The sequence below is a fragment of the Talpa europaea genome (genome assembly GCF_964194135.1).
Source record: "Talpa europaea genome assembly, chromosome: 15".
NCBI classification, from domain to species: domain Eukaryota; kingdom Metazoa; phylum Chordata; class Mammalia; order Eulipotyphla; family Talpidae; genus Talpa; species Talpa europaea.
Genome location: NC_140083.1, coordinates 54,118,908 through 54,139,059, shown reverse-complemented (window position 1 = coordinate 54,139,059; position 20,152 = coordinate 54,118,908). Strand labels below are relative to the sequence as shown.

The 20,152-nt window shown below is 35.8% G+C and overlaps 1 protein-coding gene across 6 annotated transcripts in view; it reads right to left on the bottom strand.

Annotated features, from left to right (window-relative positions):
• Positions 1 to 20,152, bottom strand: part of SOX5 (SRY-box transcription factor 5) — a gene marked incomplete at both ends in the record, with an annotated part of 392,519 nt that overhangs the window by 193,128 nt on the left and 179,239 nt on the right. For all 6 annotated transcript variants that reach the window (XM_084256237.1, XM_084256240.1, XM_084256238.1 and 3 more), the window contains 3 exons: positions 3,027 to 3,095; positions 8,831 to 9,003; positions 17,195 to 17,281. In XM_084256237.1, coding sequence (XP_084112363.1) covers positions 3,027 to 3,095; positions 8,831 to 9,003; positions 17,195 to 17,281 — 329 coding nt within the window. The remainder of the gene's footprint in view (positions 1 to 3,026; positions 3,096 to 8,830; positions 9,004 to 17,194; positions 17,282 to 20,152) is intronic.

Sequence of the window (20,152 nt, the reverse complement as noted above, 5' to 3'; positions counted from 1 at the left end):
ATCCTCTCAACCCTCCCATCTCTGGCCTGTACCCCAGTTCTTGTATGCATAAATAAATGAATCTTTAATAAATAAATAAATAAATCCCACTTTCAAGAATAAAGAACTTGTTGGGGGATATCATCTTCCTATTATTTAGCATCCAAGTACGGGAAATTTGCCCTGCTCCCTCACCCTGTCAATCTGAACCATCTAACAGATCTATCTAACCCATCTATGAATGGCTACCTTTACCAACATTGGTCAAAGTTAATGCCATGTATATTTATAACTAAACCAAGATCTAAAAGTACCCTTAATTGTAGATCTTAACTATAGCCCAGTATAATCCACTGTTGCATCACTGTAGGAACTACAATACACTGTTCTTTGAAGTCCAAAGCAACAATGGTACAAAATATCTTAAATGATACAGTCAATATGAATAAATTGGTAATGTTTTTTTCTACAAAGTCTTAAGACTTCATATTTAAGGAGAAAAAAAATTACAGCTCACATTCAATCAATATTACATAAGACATTTCAGGTACCAAAGAAAATCTAATCTCTGCAAATTCTTACATGAGTTTATGTCATTAGGTACGCACTGACTAGACTTTTTAAAAAATACATTTTTATGTAAATTTTATTTGCCTTTCATATAGCATGCTTGATTTTTATTCCTCTTCTCCTGTTCTATGTTGCTAAAGAAAAAGAGAAAGTAGAAAAAAGGAAAGGCAAAGAAAACATTCTATAAAATCTGCTAAAGAAGGCGTGTTCTACGTTTTTAACCTTCTATTTCTGCACATGCCTCTAGATCAGTGCTTCCAGTAACTATTCAAACAATTTCTCAATAAACTGAATAACTCAAATATATTGTGACTTTCATAACTATTAAGTGTTTGTAAGACTGCCCCAATCAACCATTTTAAAAATATATCTTTGATTTATGACCTTAGTGAACATACTAGACATTGTGAAAATGAATTCCTTTCAGATAGTCTTGACCAGTCCTTACTTTTTACCTGAAGCAGTCCCTATTTTCTACAATGTTTTCTAAAAATAAGCTTGATGGGTTTTGATTCTCTTAGTATCACTCATATGTATTAACAGTAAAAAGAAAACAAATACACAGATATACTACCACAACATCTCTTACAGTTTCCCCCAATTACCATCAGTATGACAGTATTTCTTTAGGAAATATTTTCCTTTAGGAAAAAAATACAATTGGATTGTTAATTTTGTGACCTAGTGGAGACTAGCCATTTATTATTTTGATGAAACTGAAATTCTAAACTTTTAAAATTCTCAAACTCAGCAAAATTTCTAAAAACAAAATTTTGTCAAAAAAATTTATATTCAATCAGAAAAGTAGACTAAATCACTAGCTGTGCGATCTTGGGCAAGTCACTTGTTTTAGCACCATGGTGTAACTGATGGTATTCTGTACTCTGCAGGCATAAGATCTCTAGGACTGATCATTTTTTACAGAACATATTTTTAAAATACTCTGACTTATAAATTATAGAGCTTCATACCCTGGAGCAAGAAATCAATCCATTTCTTATTTTGTGATAATAACAAAGCTTAAAATCCACATTCTGAATAAAGTGATCCTAATTGTGGAACAATTCCCCTAGCAGCACTGAAGGTGTTGACTAACATTAAAGGGTCAGAAAACACAGCTTACTGAACCTTTTACATACTTATAAACAAAGGTCTAGATCTATTTTTACAATTCTGCTTTTCAAAAGACTGTCTCAACCACATAAAAATTATAAAATTTTAAGATTACTGGTTCCCAATTGTGCACCATTGTACCAAATGACAGTGAAACAATGTGACTTGCAAGGGTCTATATAGCTGACTATAGAGTTGCCTCTTACTTAAAATGATAAGTAGGGATAATAATTCTAATTCTTTATATTTTCAATAGTTAAAAATTTTAAATGTTGATAACCTAGTACCATCAACTAAAACTATAAATTAGCACACTTAGCCTATTGCATAAAATCCAATGAACAGTTTTAACCAATGAATAACAACACTCACAATATCAATAGGTAGGTAATATGTCACATTACACATGCTACTCACAATTACAGTTAAGGAAGCCAGAGATTCCTGGATGGAATATCTCACTACTGATATTCTCTATCTCACTGAAGCTGTGACCAGTTCTAGCAAATCTCAGGTAGAACAAAAGTAAGTAAACCCTGACAGGGCTGCACATTCCAGAGTAAAGAAATTAACTGTACCTGACCCAATTAGATAAAATGGGATAAACTCTGTGAACAAAGAAGTCTAACCATGATTAATGCATGAATGAAATAATTTTGACATGTTTGCTTCTGACATTTATGATATTTACACTTAATAAAACATATTGGCTTCTCAAGATATAATTTCAAAAAGAATGATGAATTTCTCCCCAGATAAGCTGACTGCAAAGTTAACAGTGGTTTCCAGATGGATGATGTTTCGTAGGGTTGAAGTCATAGCTCCATGAATTAGATTCCTGTTCTTCCTGGCAAATTACTTTTTTCATTATCAATACAGCTGTTTTCTTCCTTCATGCTGCTTCTGCTCATTGTGAACTTCCACATACAAAGATATAGAGATTATAGCTTCCTCATATTTGGTTTCTCTAGGCAATATCCATGGATGAAATTTGATGTAAACAGCAAATTATAACTATCCCTAACTTCCACCTTTATCACACTCTGCCACTGCTCTGTAACTGATAACCTGCTCTACCTTTCTGCTAGGGTTCCCTTGCCTTCCCCAAGAAGAACACTTACAGGCACATGTTGACCATTAAAGAAAATGAAATTACTTCTAATAGTTCTCTACAACAATGTACAGGGTGAAAGTCAAAGCAAGCCAGTATCTGCAAGATTCTCATGGCCCAGGAGGCCACATCATGAATTAGGGTGAAAGCAAATTTTACCTGGAAAGTGATTTCAGTTAGGTCACCTAAGAATGAGAAAGAAAATAAACATATATTTTTAATGGGAAGTAAGTATGAAATTATGATTTCTGACCTGGATTTGTTGTTGAAGCAAATTTATCTTGTGTTGTTGCTGCAGAAGCTGCTGCTGTTGTCTTGCAATCTGTGGAGAAATAGCACATAAAAAATTTAAAAGCATATGGTAATTCCAAGGGGAAATCACCAATATTCTATTTCTCCAAGGACATGACAATGATTTAGATGTGCTTGTGCCCCTACAGCACCAGAAATTTGTCCTAAAGTAGGGACAGATAAGGAATTAAACTTTCAGAGTAATTATGTGTATTTCTTTGAATCCTAAAATGAATCCTAAGAAACTACACAACAGTGATCTAATCGAGTATGAAATGTTAAAGAATTTCAGAGATTCCCATTGCAGGCAACCTATTAAGAAAGAACTGCCTCTGACATTTTCAGCTCTTTGCTATCAGAGTGTTACATGAACAGGGGACTGTTGTGGCCAAAGAGTTCAAAGAAGCATTCTCTTGTCAAATGCTACTGTATTCCTTAGTGAAATTTTATATTCCTTTTTTTTTTTTTTTTTGGTAAAGACTATCCTCATTTCTACCACCTACAAACCCTTAAACTGTCAGCTCAACACACTCCATTCTGGTTCTTGCTCCCTTTCTTTGCTAATGTGATTCTTAATCAAGTCACCATTATTCCATTTTTTTTTTTTTAACATGAAGTGATTTTTAGTCCTCACTGGCTAACCTTTCACTAGAATGCAAAACTCAAGTGATTTCTTTTGATCCTGTACTTTCTTCCTTGGCTTCGAATGACATCATGTTTCCCTGGTGTGCTCCTTCTCTGTCATTTGCAATGGCCCTGTCTAGGCTTCCATGTGTAGGTTAGACTCCATTCTTTCCCCTCCATACCTACTACCATATGTTCACCAACTGCTTGTAAATTTGTCTGTCTACCCTAGATCTTTGCTTTAAGCTTAGAGCCATTTATCCAATAACATTTTCAAAAGAACTTCAAACTCAACAGGTTCAAAACTAAACTCAGGACTGAGAAATCAATGTAATCACCTGAAGCACTTCTAAATCAGGGACTATCACAATCACCACCTGGTTATTGCTCTCACAATATCCTCCACAACTACTTAATACTACACCACATGCTATGATTTTATATTTAGTTTTATTTTAATTAACATCTTCAGTCTCCTAGGTAGAAATCCATAAATATAGCAAGGATAAGTAATATATAAACTTTGCTTACCACAAACACTTTGTACAACGCCTAATACAAAAGGAGTATAGAATGAATACTGATGAAAAATGCAAGAATAAATATATGAGAAGAAAATTTTAAACATTTCATTACAGGATAGTGGGTAGGAGACCTTCTTATGGGAATGTGACTTCTAATCTCCTGAAACTAATTCTTATAAATATGATCTAATTTTTATTTTCATGGTATTATAGTCACTATAATTTTCATCACAAAAAGTAAACTCTAACCTCTGTATCAGAAAGCTAAGGCTTCATAAATAAATGGGTACACACAGAGTTGCTGACAAAGAATAAAAGTAGAGAACCTACACAGTGGGGTAGGGTCTACATGGCTGCACCATGAATTCTTATTTCTAGTGGATACAGGTACAATTATGATTATTTTAAACTTTTCAATTTATTTTAGGGAAACTTTTAAAATTTTGTAGAATTCTGTAGAAAGGTGGGCCTCTCTGTTGGTGCAAAGGGTTAAGCACAGCACTATGAAGGAATCTGCAGCTTCTGCAGCACGAGTTCAATCCCCAGCCGGGCAGGGAGAAACCCACATGGCGAGGCAGACTACTGTCTGCCTGTCTCGCCCACTACTCCCGTCAGCAGTGTGTTTCAGTCAGTCTACCTGTTTGTTCCCCACTCTGTCTCTGGTGAATCCTCTCACCCCTCCACATCTCTGGCCTGTACCCCAGCTCTTGTATGCATAAATAAATAAATCTTAAAAAAAATTCTGTAGAAAGGTATGAAAGAAGGTGTAGGAAAAGGAGCATCTCATTTACTCAAGTCTTATTCCTTCTTCCTACATGTCATCTGTATCTCAGCTAACATTTAAATCCTTTAATGTACGGAGAAACTGACCACATTGTACCTGCCCAAATTTCCTCTTGTTCCAAGCCACTGTTGTCCAGTGTGTGGTTTGGTGAGATAACCTTACTTACTTGTTCTTTCTGCTGCAGTCCTTGCTCTCTATATCCTATGACAAACCAGTATCCTTTAAAAGGAAATTTCCTTTTAAAATATGTTATTCATCTTTCCAACAATACAAGGCACTATATGGTTTTCCTGTGTTCTCAGATTTTTTTCTCCTCTCTCTCCTCCCTTTCTCATGCCAATCTTGCCACACTGCTTGAGGAAGTTTCTATCTCCTGTTTCTGTACTCTTGTTCTCCCCTTCATCTGGAACACAATTTTCCTAGATAACCGCACTTCTCACTCCCTCACCTCTGATGAGTCTCTGGTTCAGATGTTATTCTGTCAATAGGTCTTCTCTCAGTACTATTTTATGTTATTATTTTTTATTTTTTTATTTTTTATACAAGAACTGGGGTACAGGTCACAAGTGCAAGAGGGTTAGAGGATTCACCAGAGCCAGAGCGGGGAGCAGAACAAGCAGACAGACTGAAGACACTGCTGAGGGGAGCAGCGGGCGAGGCAGGAGAGGTCTGCTGCACCATGTGGGGTTCTCCCTGGCCGGCAGGGAATTGAACTGGTGCTGCAGAGGCTGCGCACAGATTCGCAGTGCAGCGCTCAACCTCTGCGCCACCGGGGAGGCCCTCAGCATATATTTTAAAAGAACAGTTTTGTTTTTTTGTTTTTTTTTAGCCTGGCACCCACGTCCCTAATTTTCTGCTTTATTTTTCACCATAATCCACATTATTTTACTTGTTTATTCATTGTTAATCTCTTCCCAACTAGAATTTAATACACAGACTATTTTTGATTGTATCCTACTGACTGGTACAGAACCTACATCAAAATGATACTCAATACATATCTGCTAAGTAGATGAATGTGGAATGGAGCTTAGAGTCCTGGAAAGGCTATTGGTGAGCAATTTTGAAGGGTTCTAGGCTTGATAAGGGTTCTAACTGCAACACCAGTGTGCTGAGTAGGGCAAGCTTCCAGGAAGGTCAGAAAAGGAAGTTTTAATAGAAGATAAGCCCAACCTAAATGTAAAACAATAAGTATTAAATGTCCTCCAGAGAGTTCCTGTGTCCTTATGAAAAGATCTTTTTAGCCATGACAGTGGCTACTGTGTGCACTAGTGAGGACCTAGGAGAGCAGAAGGGATCTAGAAACCTGACCGATGATACCCTCTCAGGCGGTGGTGACATCCTTGCCTGCCATCTCTCCGAGAGGATTTCTAAAGTCCCAAGCAGAAAGAAAGTCAGAGAAAACAAAACATTTTAGATTCCTCTGATAATATTTGGGGATGAGTCAGAATACAAAAGAATAAAAGGAAAATTGTTCTCCATTTGTGAGCACTAAGATTTTTCAGGCAAGTGTTCCCTCAGATTCACCAAAGTGTTTTCTACAAAGAAATACTTCTAAGTACCCTGAGCTGTGTTTCAGTACTCCCAGGATTTTCTAGAATTCAGATTCTAAAGCACTGAGTGTCACGGACAAGGAAGGCTGGTGTTGTACAGACTATCAGAGGCAAGTGCTCGGGACTCTTTTTTGGATGGGGCAAAGTAGGAGGAACATGGACCCTATTCCAATAACAGGTCAGATAAATGCTTCAGGAAATGGTCAGGCATTTCATTAAAAAATAAAAATACCATCTTTTAAGCAGATAAGAACCACGAAGTAGAAAAGAGAAAAATGAAAGAACAGGGTCCCTTTGAATATAATCTGATTATTTCTTCACCTCTTTTAACTCAGCTAGCTGACACTCTGAAGGCAGCTGAGGTTTTACAATATTTATGTGTGCAAATGCCCTGGACTAAATCATGGTCCTTCTCTACTTAGAATAGTGTGTGGACTAAGTGCAGAATTTGTGATGATGAAGGAAGTCAGACCTAGAAAAGACAAGCCAGCTTTGTATGTAGGCTCAAGCCATGATACCCTTGATTTTGCTTCACAGTACTGCCAACGTGCTTTAGGTAACAGTCCTTAGGGGTTGCCTCCATTTTTCCCTTGAAATATCTGTCCATTCTACTGTTTGATTTCTGTACTAAAACTCCACAGAAGCCAGATTCTTAAAGGCCAACAACAAGAAGAATCAAAATGTCAAGTCTAGGGACTTCTTGCTTCTGGGTATGTTCACTTTCCTCTCTCTACCAGCTCTTTTCCAGGATCTTCCAGGATCTCCTCTCAGGTCCTTTCCATTTTCTTACAATATCACCACTTCTCTAATTTCAGGTCTCTAAAACTGCCTTTCCTCTGTAGAAAATGCTTCTTCCTCTTATATTCATATGGCTCTCTTGGAAGTCATTTTGATCTGAGCTCAATTACCAGATCCAACCAGCCAATGTAAGAAATACCAATTTGCCATGACAATCAATATTTACCAAATTACTCCTTTTACATTTCTTCACATCACCTATCACTGCCTGAAATTACATTGTGTAGGGTAAAGAAAATATCAGGCTTTTCTGCCCTTCCGCCATCAGGATAGACGATGAATCCTTGTCCTGAATGCATGCCTGATGGCGGGCACCTGGAATAGGGTGTGGGCATAGGTAGATGGGATTCAGCTGAGCTAAGACTGTGCTTTTAAGGGCGGCGTCACGGGGACGCCAGAAGCAGCAGCAGAAGCAGAAGCCGAAAGAGAAGCCGAGATCACCAGAGAGCCTAGATAGAGTGAAGATTTGTTGGGGGCTGGGAGGCCTGCCAGCCTCCCGGCCCCCCCAGCACCCCTGCCTGCCATATGCCTGGTGAACCCCAATAAAAGACCTGCAAAAACCACTAAGGACTCTGACTCCTCCTTTATCCGGTCTGCATGGGATCAAGAAACCTGCACTGTATCCAGTCCTGCCTTTACACATTGTTCATTCCTTTTTTCTTTGTCAACCATCTGACTTTTTCCATTGGAGGTAGGGACTTTGTCTTTCTTGTTAATTGAGGTAGCCTCAGCAGTTAGCACAGTGTCTGTCACATATGAAGCACTTAATTAGTATTTGTTGAACATAAGAAGGGAACTTATTATTCCAATGGCTTAAACTACCATCACACTGTGGACAATCTAAGAAATTTAGCTCAGTCCTCTCTCCAAAATGTTGGTTGATATTTCTGTTTGCGGTAGATATCTCCAGTTGGACAATCTAATAGCAGTTCAGATTCAACATAATGAAATCACCTATGTTCCCAATTTATCCTCTTCTTCACCTGTGCTGGCTCAGTATCTTTCCTTGCCTTTTCCATTTTCAAAAAAATTCTAAGCATAACTACTCTTTCACCTCTTTATTCCTTCTCTTTCCAGAGTCATTATCCTAATTGGATTAGATTCTCATGCCTTATTTTGAAAAACTATTCATCGCCTCCTACCTAAACAGCCTGCCCCATAACCGGAAATTCACGGCACTTGCTGAAACCTATCTATTCTTCAAAGCTCATACCAAACACCTGTTATATGAAATCTTTCTGAATGTTCCCTGACTGGAAATGTTCTCTTCACTCTCCAGTGTTCCTTTTGTTATTTCTCTCATAATTTCTCAAAATTTCACTTTGATTTTAATTACTTCCACATTATTTACCACTAAAGGAACTGATAAGCTTCCTAAGAGATTTGTGCTGGCTTACCTTGGTGCTTTGCCTTTTTATTTATGTTTTTAGGGCAGGGGAGTGGTAAGATCATTGTGTGCCTGGTCTGACCATATATCACTCACCTGTTCTTGCTGCTGCTTGGCCAGCTCCATTTGCTGGCGCTGTTTCTCAATCTGAGATGCAGCCAGCTTCTTCTGCTCATCATGGGCAGCCAGCAGCTGCTCCCGAAGACTGGTCAGCTGATTGATCATACCCATGAGCTGCCTCTCCTTCTCAGCTAGGCTTTCAGGAGTCCCTGAAATAACATCACAATATAACACACACATGACAGAAGAAAAGAGATGAGTGATTTTTTAATGAATGGCCCTGTTATATAAAGGACTACTTCAAATCTAAGGTCCAACACATGAACATGAACATTTTAGATTTTCACTCAGTCATAAAAGTGATGGCTTTGTACTCATTACAAAAATCAGCATAAACAATTATTCTGATTTTTTAAAATTTGTGATAATATTCCATAGCTTTCCTCCCTCCCCCCTTTTATTTTAAAAGTAAATCAAAAATTGCCATTTGAGCAATGATTATTTTTATGTTCTATGCTGGGGCCTGACAAAATAAAAAGTCTAAAACATAGTTCCTGGCCTAAAGCAGTTTTTCCTCAAATTAAAGAGGCAAGATGAAAACCTGGAAATTTAACAATCATAATTAAGAAGAGAGATCAAGGTATTATCAGCTATATGGTTTTCCTTTTCTTAAATAAAGGATCTTGATGAATCAGAACTAAGGAATCCTACTTTAACTACTTTAACGGGAGGGGGCAAAATGTAATCCATTGAATATTCGGCTGTTTTCTCATATGCCACTCAGAGGCTTGCTTCAAAAATAAAATGTAGCTACCAGAGAAAATATTCAACTTTGAGAATATAAACTATATGGTTATATAAAAATATAATGAAATGTGCTTATAAAACTAAGAGATCACATGATGACCACCCAGTATTATAGTTAAATTCAATTTGGGGGAAGAAATAAGGGCAGTCATTTAATATAAATAGCATACCTAAGATATTTAGAATACCAGTGAATGTTTTAGACAGGTTAAAATACTTATATTGTACACTGAAATGTGAGCAGTTCACTGAAACAGAAACAAGATCACTTTTAATTGTTCTTTTAAAATTCACCAGAAAGACAAGACCCCTATGGTAAAGCAGTACTAGTGGGAAAGAACATACTTTTTAATTACAATTTTCACTTCAAACATAAGACACTAAACACTATTTTAATAATGCATTTGCCACCTGTATATGTAATTAGGTAGAAAGATCTGTTATAACCCAGTCACCCTACCCTATCCCACTGCATTGCTCCCTACCAATTTATGCTGAAATACCATGTGCTTTTTTAGGAAGTAGTAGCTATAGTTAGATAATTTGCATGTGCCCATTTAGAAAGGAAATAATGTTTTTTGTATACTTTACAGAGGCTAGAGAACAAACATCTAGAAAAGAAATTCTGTGTACGGGGCAAGACCCATGCATTATAAACCTTGTCATTACCAATACCTAGCCATATTCAATAAGTGTTGCTAATAATTTATGATGACTTCAGAATAATAATTATTTGAGTGCTGTAATTAGAATCCCAATATGACATAATCTAAATATGTACTGGGAATATCTTCCAATGAAAATATTCAAATGATGGTTTAATATGCATCTTCACACAATCATTAGTGGTAGAGTAACTTTAACTTTTGCTACCATATTTTTAGGAATCCACTCTAGGAAAAGTTACACAAATCACATCCTGCCATCGTTACAACCTTCAAGTAGTAATTTCACTTCTAAATATCCAGCCAAGGAAACTGTAAGAAATGAAGATAAGTGTGCTTATAAATAAAAATGTCAAATGGGAATAATCAAATAATTATGGGATATTCATGTGATAGATTGCATTCATGAAAAACTATTTTTAAGGATATTTAATGACATGGGAATTTGTTCATAATATAAATCCAGGTGAAAAAGTTGAACAGAAATGAATCATTTGTGTATACTATTTCTAGGTGTTAGGATTGTAGGTCATTTTAATGTTTTCTTCCCATTATAGAAAATTTTCTACATGGATATTGTCACTATTTAATTTCTTTAAACTTTTTTTATTGGTGTTAAACTATTAGTGTTATAAAGGCTAGGACTTTATTTGGCTTAATTTTCTTATGGAAGGTTGTTGCTTTTAACTGGCATTCCATTTGAAGGACTTAAATATTATTTGTAGTGTTGCCTTTAAAATGTTGCCTAATGAAAGGGTCTCTACTTGACTGAAAGCTCTAGAAGGGCACAAATTTGATGCAATTATATCCTCAGAACATGGCACATGGTAACACAGCAGAATTTGTGGAATTAACTATAAAATACAATGAATAGAAACTAACTTAATTTAGTCTAAATTTACAACTGAAGCTTCTTTCAGTGTTAGTCTTAGCCAACTAGAGAAAAAGCAGGCTCCCTTATCAAAAGGGATGAATGATATTAAAGGAGTATTTGTTATGTTATACAACTTACAAACATCCCTGAATTGGTCTTTTTTATTAAGAGCAAATTTAATCAAACTTTGATAAAATTTAGCAATGTGTGCTTTATGGAAATAGAGACTCTCAGAAGTTGGAGTAAATTCAAATTATGTAATGAATACTATCATTTATCACATGACAGTATAAATTCATATTCTACTCTATACAACACTAAATATTCTTACCTTCTAGCATTCTACAATGTATTTTGAAAAAAATAGTATTGTTCTTTTTGCTTCAGAATCTTATTTTTTTTTAAAGATTTTTATTTATTTATGCAAGAACCAGGGTACAGGCCAGATGCGCAGGAGGGTGAGAGGATTCACCAGAGACAGAGTGGGGAACAGAACAGGCAGACTGATGAAATACACTGCTGAGAGGAGCAGTGGGCGAGACAGGAGATGTCTGCTGCACCATGTAGGATTCTTGCCGGCTGGCCGGGATCGAACCAGCACTGCAGAGGTTGCGGATAGCTTCACAGTGTGGCGCTCAACTGCCTGTACCACCAGGAAGGCCCTTCAGCATCTTTTTAAAGGGAGATGTCTGGATTTAAATAGATCTATAGAAAGCTTTCTGTGCAAAGGCAGCTGCATTAGAGAGCATTTGGAACACCTGACTTTGGTCTTCACCTGTGTTACACCTCCTGGCTAGATGTTTTGTTTTGGGACTTTATGAATAAGATGCATGCTATATAATTTCTGCAGGAATTCAATGGTCAAACTTTTGCTAACTTATCTTAAAGTATGATTCTACACTATTTTTACTGCAAACTTTTACCATTTAGTGCAGATTATATTTTATAAATGTTTTCCAAAGATTATTCATTTCACTTGTAATTAGAGTGTAAAAAAAAGTTTTTAGAAATATCACATTAAATTTACTGCATTTATAGACTAGAATCTAGTCAGAAATACACATCTTAAAACATGGGTTATTTTATTCATCATTCATTCACTAAACACTCCCTTGCTTTTGGACCTAGGGCCAATAGTAAGTTCAGATGTCCACAAGGAAGACTCAATTTCTTCCTATGTAAATAGTAATAAAATGAATATTTCAAAATCCTTTTGTAGTGAAGATATTTACAAAGTGCCTTACTTAAATGGGTATATAATAAATAGTAATCTGCAACTGGTTTTAAATGAGCAGATGAGTAAGTAAATTAAGAGATAACTGGATTCTTACAAGTCCTTGGAAGAATCAGGACGATATGACACAAAATCATTTTGACTATACCATGCTTCCCCTAGTAAGAGAAATGTGAGTGTAAAACAGGAAACAGTGTTGAGTTAATTCCATCTTCCCATAATCAATGCAGTGTAAGCCTGCATCTACATGAAAAAATAAGTTTTTATCATTATTTTAATTTTAGGATCTTCATATCCCTTGCACAAATGAACAGAAATACTTTTTATATGAATGTATTCTTTATATATATATATAGAGAGAGAGAGAGAGCATACTTTTATTTTTAAATATAAAACCCAGATTAAAAATATAAGATTCTCTATTTAAAAGATATGTTATTAAGTACTTGTCTTCAAAATTATGTCAGATACCTAACTGGTGAGCTGGGTCAATGCTTTACAAAGCAATGAGACCCAGGGCTCATCATTTTCTTCCTATCACTTCACTTCACTGGCATCCCGAGACACAGCAAGTCACTGCTTTGTAGAAAACATAAAGTCAAACTCTGCTTTCATAAACACTGCCAAACTTATTTTAAAAACTAATAGTCTGTGTATCAGCAATCTTTCGCCAGTTCCTATGAAGTAGTTTCTACAAAAAGTGAAAGTAGTACTCAAAAGCAACTACACGAGGACTACTACTAATCAGCGTAGTAGTTAAAAGTTTAATAAGCATTTATTTACTTAGATGTAAGTGTATGTTACGTACCATCCTTGTGGATAACTCTTGTACTGAACAAATTCCAGATTCAACAGTTCTATCCTCTTAGATAAAATGTACAGAAAATTTGTAGGTTAACATACCAAATGAAATAGTCACAAGGTTACAATTAGAAAACCACATGATTCTTAAATAGCTATTGGATTTTAAAGGAATGATTTTAAAATAATTTTCAAGATGATACAAATCCTTATATATTTAAACATTGGGACTTAAATTTTCATATTTTAAATTAAGAGAACTCTAAGGACCCCTTACTAGATTTATCACCCAGGATCTGATTATTCTCCCCAGCCTGCTTGTTTTCAAATTGTCTGGTGTTATTTAAACAGAATTATCTCTTTCCAAGGCACATATTGAATCCAAATATATCTTTTCTCTCAAAAGTGTATGGCACCTAAGAGATCATCTACTTTAATCCACGTGTTGAATCTGCATAGCAGGTTTTTAATGCATGAGTTCTGAAAGGTTATAGTACTGCTAAATGCATTACTCCCTTGAATCCATTATTGGCATTCTAGACTTGTTTGGTGTTTGCCTTTATGTACCATCTTCTAGAAAGAACAAAATTACAGCTTTCAAAAGAGATTTTTTTATTACACCAAATGCAGCTGACATTTTCCTTAATAACAGATATGACACTTTGCAGGTCTAAATTAATGCATTCTTACCTAAGTGAGAAGGGATGACTAGGGACACTGATGGCAAAGAAACCAGACACTAAAGAATTCTTCAAATGAAACAGGTAGAGAAACTGATCTAGACTTTTCTGAGTGACCTAGTGAGAAAACCTTTCAATGTTCCACTTTTATAAACCTCACCAAGATAGAAATACTTGGCTTTTGCAGCAGATCTTTGTGTTATAATTCTACAAATATTGTCAGTCAAATATAAATTTTGCAATCACTTTGATGGAAAATGAATGAGCTGTTTACATGAGTCAAAGCCACCTTGGATCCCCAGACACGGCCCTCAGGTGAAGTGCCAACGCAATGACCTTCAGCATGATGGGACTGCATGCTAGCTGAAACAATGTGTGACGATGCTGGCTGCCAACTGGAGTGCAGACGCTGCTTTTTCCCCTTCTCAATGACTAAGAGGCTATGAAAGGAATTTCTTCACCTTTCATAACCCGTTACTCAGTGCTCCTGCCCTGGATGAGGGCAAAAAACTCTGTAAACTGACCAGTTATACTACATGGCTGATTAGAAAAGAAGAAATAAATCTTTCAGGCAGCTAATCAGTTTATGCCATATATTGACTGTTTGTTGTTGGCAGAGGTTGTTCTTTTTTGTTTTTTTTTTTTTTTAGTCAAACTCTTTTGCTCTGCAAAACTGAAACTGGGGTCCTTTCTGTGAGTTTTTAAGAGGATTGTTACTAATATAACTTTAAAATCTAATTACTTCACATTCCAAAGTACCAGGCCATAAAATGGTATCTATCCTTACAGGTAAAATAATCTAACATGAAAAATAATTTTATGCTCTTAGAAGTGCTGACCTTTACTAACTCACTTGTTTCTTGAAAAATGAAATTGACTTTCAGTGAGTATAACAACTTTTTATTGATAAAGTATCCAAACAAAATGCTATTTATTCCTCTTATTTTATCATTGTTACTTTTAAATACGAAGAAACACTTATTGAACTTGGCCTGAAATATATATATATATATATATATATATATATATATATATAAATGGCCTGAAAATAATTCACTCATAATAATGTAAAGTCGGTACTTAGAAAATGAGCTGAGTCTTCATCTGGCTATAATCTTAGATATTTTAGAATAGGGCACACACACACACACACACACACACATTTACTAAACTGATTAAAAGTTGAATAAAAAAGAACCAGTATAAATGAAAGAAAAGTTTCAATTCACAAGACTGTCTGAATAAAACAATGGCTGTAAACATACTAATAAATGTAACGGTTCTATTCAAATACATTATTCTATGTTATCATTAACAAATCATCCAGTAATTAAGTTCATATTTTCAGATTATTTAAAAAAAAACACATTTTCCTTCCCTTCCCAAACAAAACCAGGGTACACTTACATGAGACTTAGACCTTTATTTGCCTCATAAATAAAACAGCTGCCAAACAGGTAAGTCACTGTTCTTGTCTAACTCCAGAGGTGGCATGAGAATGACATTCCTGGGCTCAGAGTGTGACCCCCCAAGAATCATTAAGTCAAATTCATTTACCCCCCAAAGGGCACCACACTATTGTCTGTGCTCCACTTTCTAGCCACCTGTGAACAATGGATAGTAATTGCAACTGTCATGGGCAGTCAGTAGGAAAAGTAACCCAACGCTCATTTCCCAGTTTACTGCCAAGCCCGATCGGAGCACCTAATAACCATGCCCCCAACAGAAGAGAGAGCTACAGTTGCTTTGAAAGTGCATCAGAAAACAGCTTTTGAACAGAACCAGAGGACAATAACCAAACTTGTGCTCTGAATGTGAAGCTTAAAAAACTCCAAATTAAAGACAGAACCTTCTTTTGTGACTGTACTGAGCTTCCTGAACTAACCCCACAGGCAAGCCTGAACAGACAGCAGAGCCTCCTTTCTCTAAGCTTATCCTCACTGCTGCTGCTGCTGCTTTTATGTTGGACTTGTGAGGAAAACGAGGGAGGGGAAACGTGTGTTCTCCAATGGAATGAGATCACAGGTGGGGAACAGGAGGTCTTCTCTGCTCAACTCTGTTATTACCTCGCTCAGGGGAGAATAAAGAAACTTAGAGAGTACATTTTATATCTCAGGGGACAAGGGGTTAAAATTCAACAAAATAATATGAAGGGTCTGCTGCCCACAACTACTCTATTCTCTTTGAACTTTGTCTTGAAGCTCCCTAAGGCATATTCACTGTTGTTTACTTGAATATGATTCCACTCTAGATTTTGGTTACTGAATTAGGTTGATTAACACCCATTCATTCTCTCATCACCCATTCACACCTAACCATAGCCAGGATATATGTAAACTCCAAACATGTGGATGAAAAGTGAAATGTGCAGTCAGACATTTTCTGGAGTTTCTAAATATGGAAATCTTAGTGTAAATCTCAGGGGTCAGACAGTTGAGAAGACTGATCTACGTTTTGTTTTCTTAAGATACTGGGCGACAGTAGTAGTGCCTTGAGAGAGACAATTGTTTCTCTTAGGGGAACACACACAAACACGTGATTGATACACACATTTCTACGTGTATATTAATATAAATCTGGTGAGCAACATATAACTAGATATATAATATTGATAAGTATTTTTCTCAGAAAATTAATCCTAAAGAACTCAGAATCCATAGTATTCTATTAGCAATAAATAAAAAAATTGTAGATTGTCTCCTATGCACTGAGAAAACACATTTGTAAGTTAATTGAATAGATTATTTGATTCTACCTTTTCATGGAAAATCAAATCTCTTCCCCCTCTTTATTAATCAGTTTACTAAGACTTCAGTATCTTCTGAAGTCCATATAGCATTTTTCTAAATTATATGTAATTGCAGACTCAAAACCAACTGCAAAATGTCGTTCTTATAGCACAAAACAATCTTTCATTAAGTCTTCTCCATTCATCATTTCTAGTTTTAAATGTAGAATAGGTACATTCATACATCCTATATAGAAAGTGTATGAAACCTTCTTGAAATGTGCAGAACAGAACTGCGTATTGCTATAAATGCATCCTATTTATAAAGTAAATCATATATACTTTTTCTAAAAAATGATGAAAACCAAAGGCTGTTAAAGACTCAGTGGGACTATTCAGTCACAACAGCATGCTGTTTATTCTATAAGGCACAGAAAGAGCAACTCCGAACCCTGATTCATCCACTTTCAAGCTAGATAGAAGACACCCCTAATTCAGAGAAGGCAAGGGGCTGAGTAGGTTGGAGAAGAAGTGCTCTATCATCACTAACATTCCTGGAAATCAACTTCATTTAGTTACAATTTTGATCAATATAATTATAAACATATTACCTTTTATTTCACCAAAGTTCCCTGATCCCATTGCAAGAAGCTTGTCTTTCCAGTCCTTTGAGAGTAGCTTTTCAATACTGGGGGTTTCTAAGTAAAGAAAAAAAATGTAAGCAAATCAACATGACTATCTTTACAATGGAGCTCATTAAAAGTCTATCTGCTAAAAATAAGGCCATTCCTAACCCAGCCCCAGTTCATAATGACTTCATCAACAAACTGATAACAGGGGAGGAAAAAAGAATGTGTTTTGTCACCTGCTGTTTCAAAATCATTAGCTTTTTCCTCTTGCGGAACAAAGCCATACTGATTCTTTATGACAATGGGTACACATAAACCTGCAGTTCATTGTTTTTCAATTTGGTGAACAAATTCCTGCTATAATGGATGCTTGTCAATTTCAGGGTGTTAGTCTGCAGTCAAAAAATAATTATGTTGATAAAATGCAGAGTAAAAAAAAAGGCAAAGAATTAGCTCTTAAATCTGCTACATGTAATTATATCCCTCTGTGTGTTTACAATTACATCCACTTTATAATATGTGTTTAACATCGTGTGGTGGTAAGCACACTGTGGAAAGATTTGCCAGTACCGAGAACATTAAAAAAAAAAAAAAGTTGGTATAAAGGAAGCTTTTACAAAGATTGCAAAATCTAGAGAAGCAAGTAATACCTATAATGAAAACCTATTATTTGTTTATTTCAGATTTGCATCATGCTCTTTTAAAATGCCCTTTATTGGGACAGGGCACACAGATTTTAGAGACCAAGGCTCATTTTATACTCTGACATTTGTTTCTATGTATCTCACGGTTTCTGACCTTGCCTTTTGTGTTGAATTTTCATGTATAAGTAAATATAAATGCTAATAAAACTCCCAAACATTAAACTCAGCTCTAAACAATGCAATTGTATATTCTTGTCAGCATTTAGATGGGTACACAATTACAATGGCTTTCAAACCCACGATTAGCACTGCATTCAGTTAGAAAATGGAGTGTACTAAAAGATAAGTGTCCCAGTATGCCCCATCTAAATAACAATGCCCACACTTATTATCTGGATCTAAGACATACACTGCCATTCTCCACATTGGTGTTTATGTGTATTTGTGTTTGTTCAGACATTTGCTTACCCCCTACTAGGAGCATAAAGGGAGTACATGTTAACTTATCAAAGGGACCGTCTGGCCTAGGGACTATAAGATTATTAGGAATTGGTTCATTTTCCCCACTGTAAAATGCATTTTAAGGCATCTTTATCATCTTTGGCTGATGCCAGGCGCTTTCCTCAGACCCCTATCTTACAGAAATCAGCTATCAGGGCCTGTGTGGGCTTTTCAACAAAGCAGAGGTGAAATTTTCCTTGGCAAAACTGTGACAGTATGGAATGCTTCTGCTTCAGATATCAAAACTTGTGGAAAAGAAATGGTGAAAGCGATAAATGATTAGGACTTCTGTCCACATGTGAAGTGCATATATATTTACATACATATGTATATATATATATGTATACACATAATGCACATGCATATATACATATGTATACTCACATACTTACATGCTACAACTGTGTGCAGATTTACTATGGTATGTGTGAAATGTATTTTTTTCCTTTATAACAAAATCTATCTCCATTTTTCAGGTTTAAGGGGAAAGATTTTTCAAGGACGTTTTTCTTAAAATACCCCTACTTCTAAACCATATTGTTTTGGAAATGGTAATGAAAATTATATGAGTAATAAAATCAATTTAATATCTCCCTACTGTAATCAATATTTCTTTTCTTCGAGGCTTTAAAAGTAACTTTAAAAAACTGCCAGGATTCCCAGTTGCCACATTCCCACTAAATGCTTGGTGAGTGAAATTTTCTAAATCTTATCAGAGTAGGTCAAACAAACACCACTGTTTCTTTTTTCCAGCACTCCACAAAAATTCTTGAGTAGCATGTAAACAGGGCACAGCCAAGAAGGTATTTGCAATAGAGCACTGTCTGTCATTAAAAGCTAACAAACCTTTGCAAAGCAGGAATGCAGCAGTAGAAATCCATTGTGCACTAACAATAGGCCCTGAACCTCGGCACCAAAAGCAGACCATTTTACTTTTAAGGCTATTGTCTGCAAAGTCCATGACAAAGCTTTTCCCCTGCAGCTAGACAAAATATTCACTGTAGTGTGCTCATAAAGAAACAGAAGTCTTCTGTCTAAGTTGCAGAGTTAAAGAAACAGCAGCCAGATTTCTGAAACCTGCGGAACATTCTTGTCCTCTTCATTAACTTGCATAAAGATATAAAGCTTGTCTACAGAGCCACTTTTTTTTAAGCACCAAACTCTGAAGACATGCTACAGAAAAATGAAGAACTTCTTGTAATAATTTGGAAAATGTCAAATCAGAAATAAGGCTAACTCAGGACTGTCGTGCCTGAGGATGAATAAGGATAATAACACATGCAATTTGGATGAGGGATATACTTTAAATTCAGATTCAATAAACATTTATTGAAGAGCTTAGGGGCCAGGAACTATACAAAATGCTTTTTTACCTGTGTTCTCTCAACAATCATAGCAAACACCTGATGACATAGATTGTGTTACAAGAGCTATATTAGAGTTTATTTTTTAAAAAGAAGAAAAGAACTTGTCTGGGGTTTCACAAAATGTAATGGGCAGAGCTGAGTCATGAATTAAGTTTTTTCTCCCTACAAATTCCAAACTCTCGTCAGTAACAAAATGATGATAGCTACTATTAGCAGGTTATGTGCTAAGCGGTATAGCAGTTCCTTTATATGTGACACCTCCAACTTCTCATAGAAATTTTCTGCATTGGTGCATCTGCTTTACCATTTAAGAAACCAAATCTCAGGAAACGTAGCTACGTTCAACTTACAGGCTTTTTTGTTCTTTCCAGTACACATACATGCCTCCCACTATATGATTTTACACTTTAGAATTGTAGACAATTCAG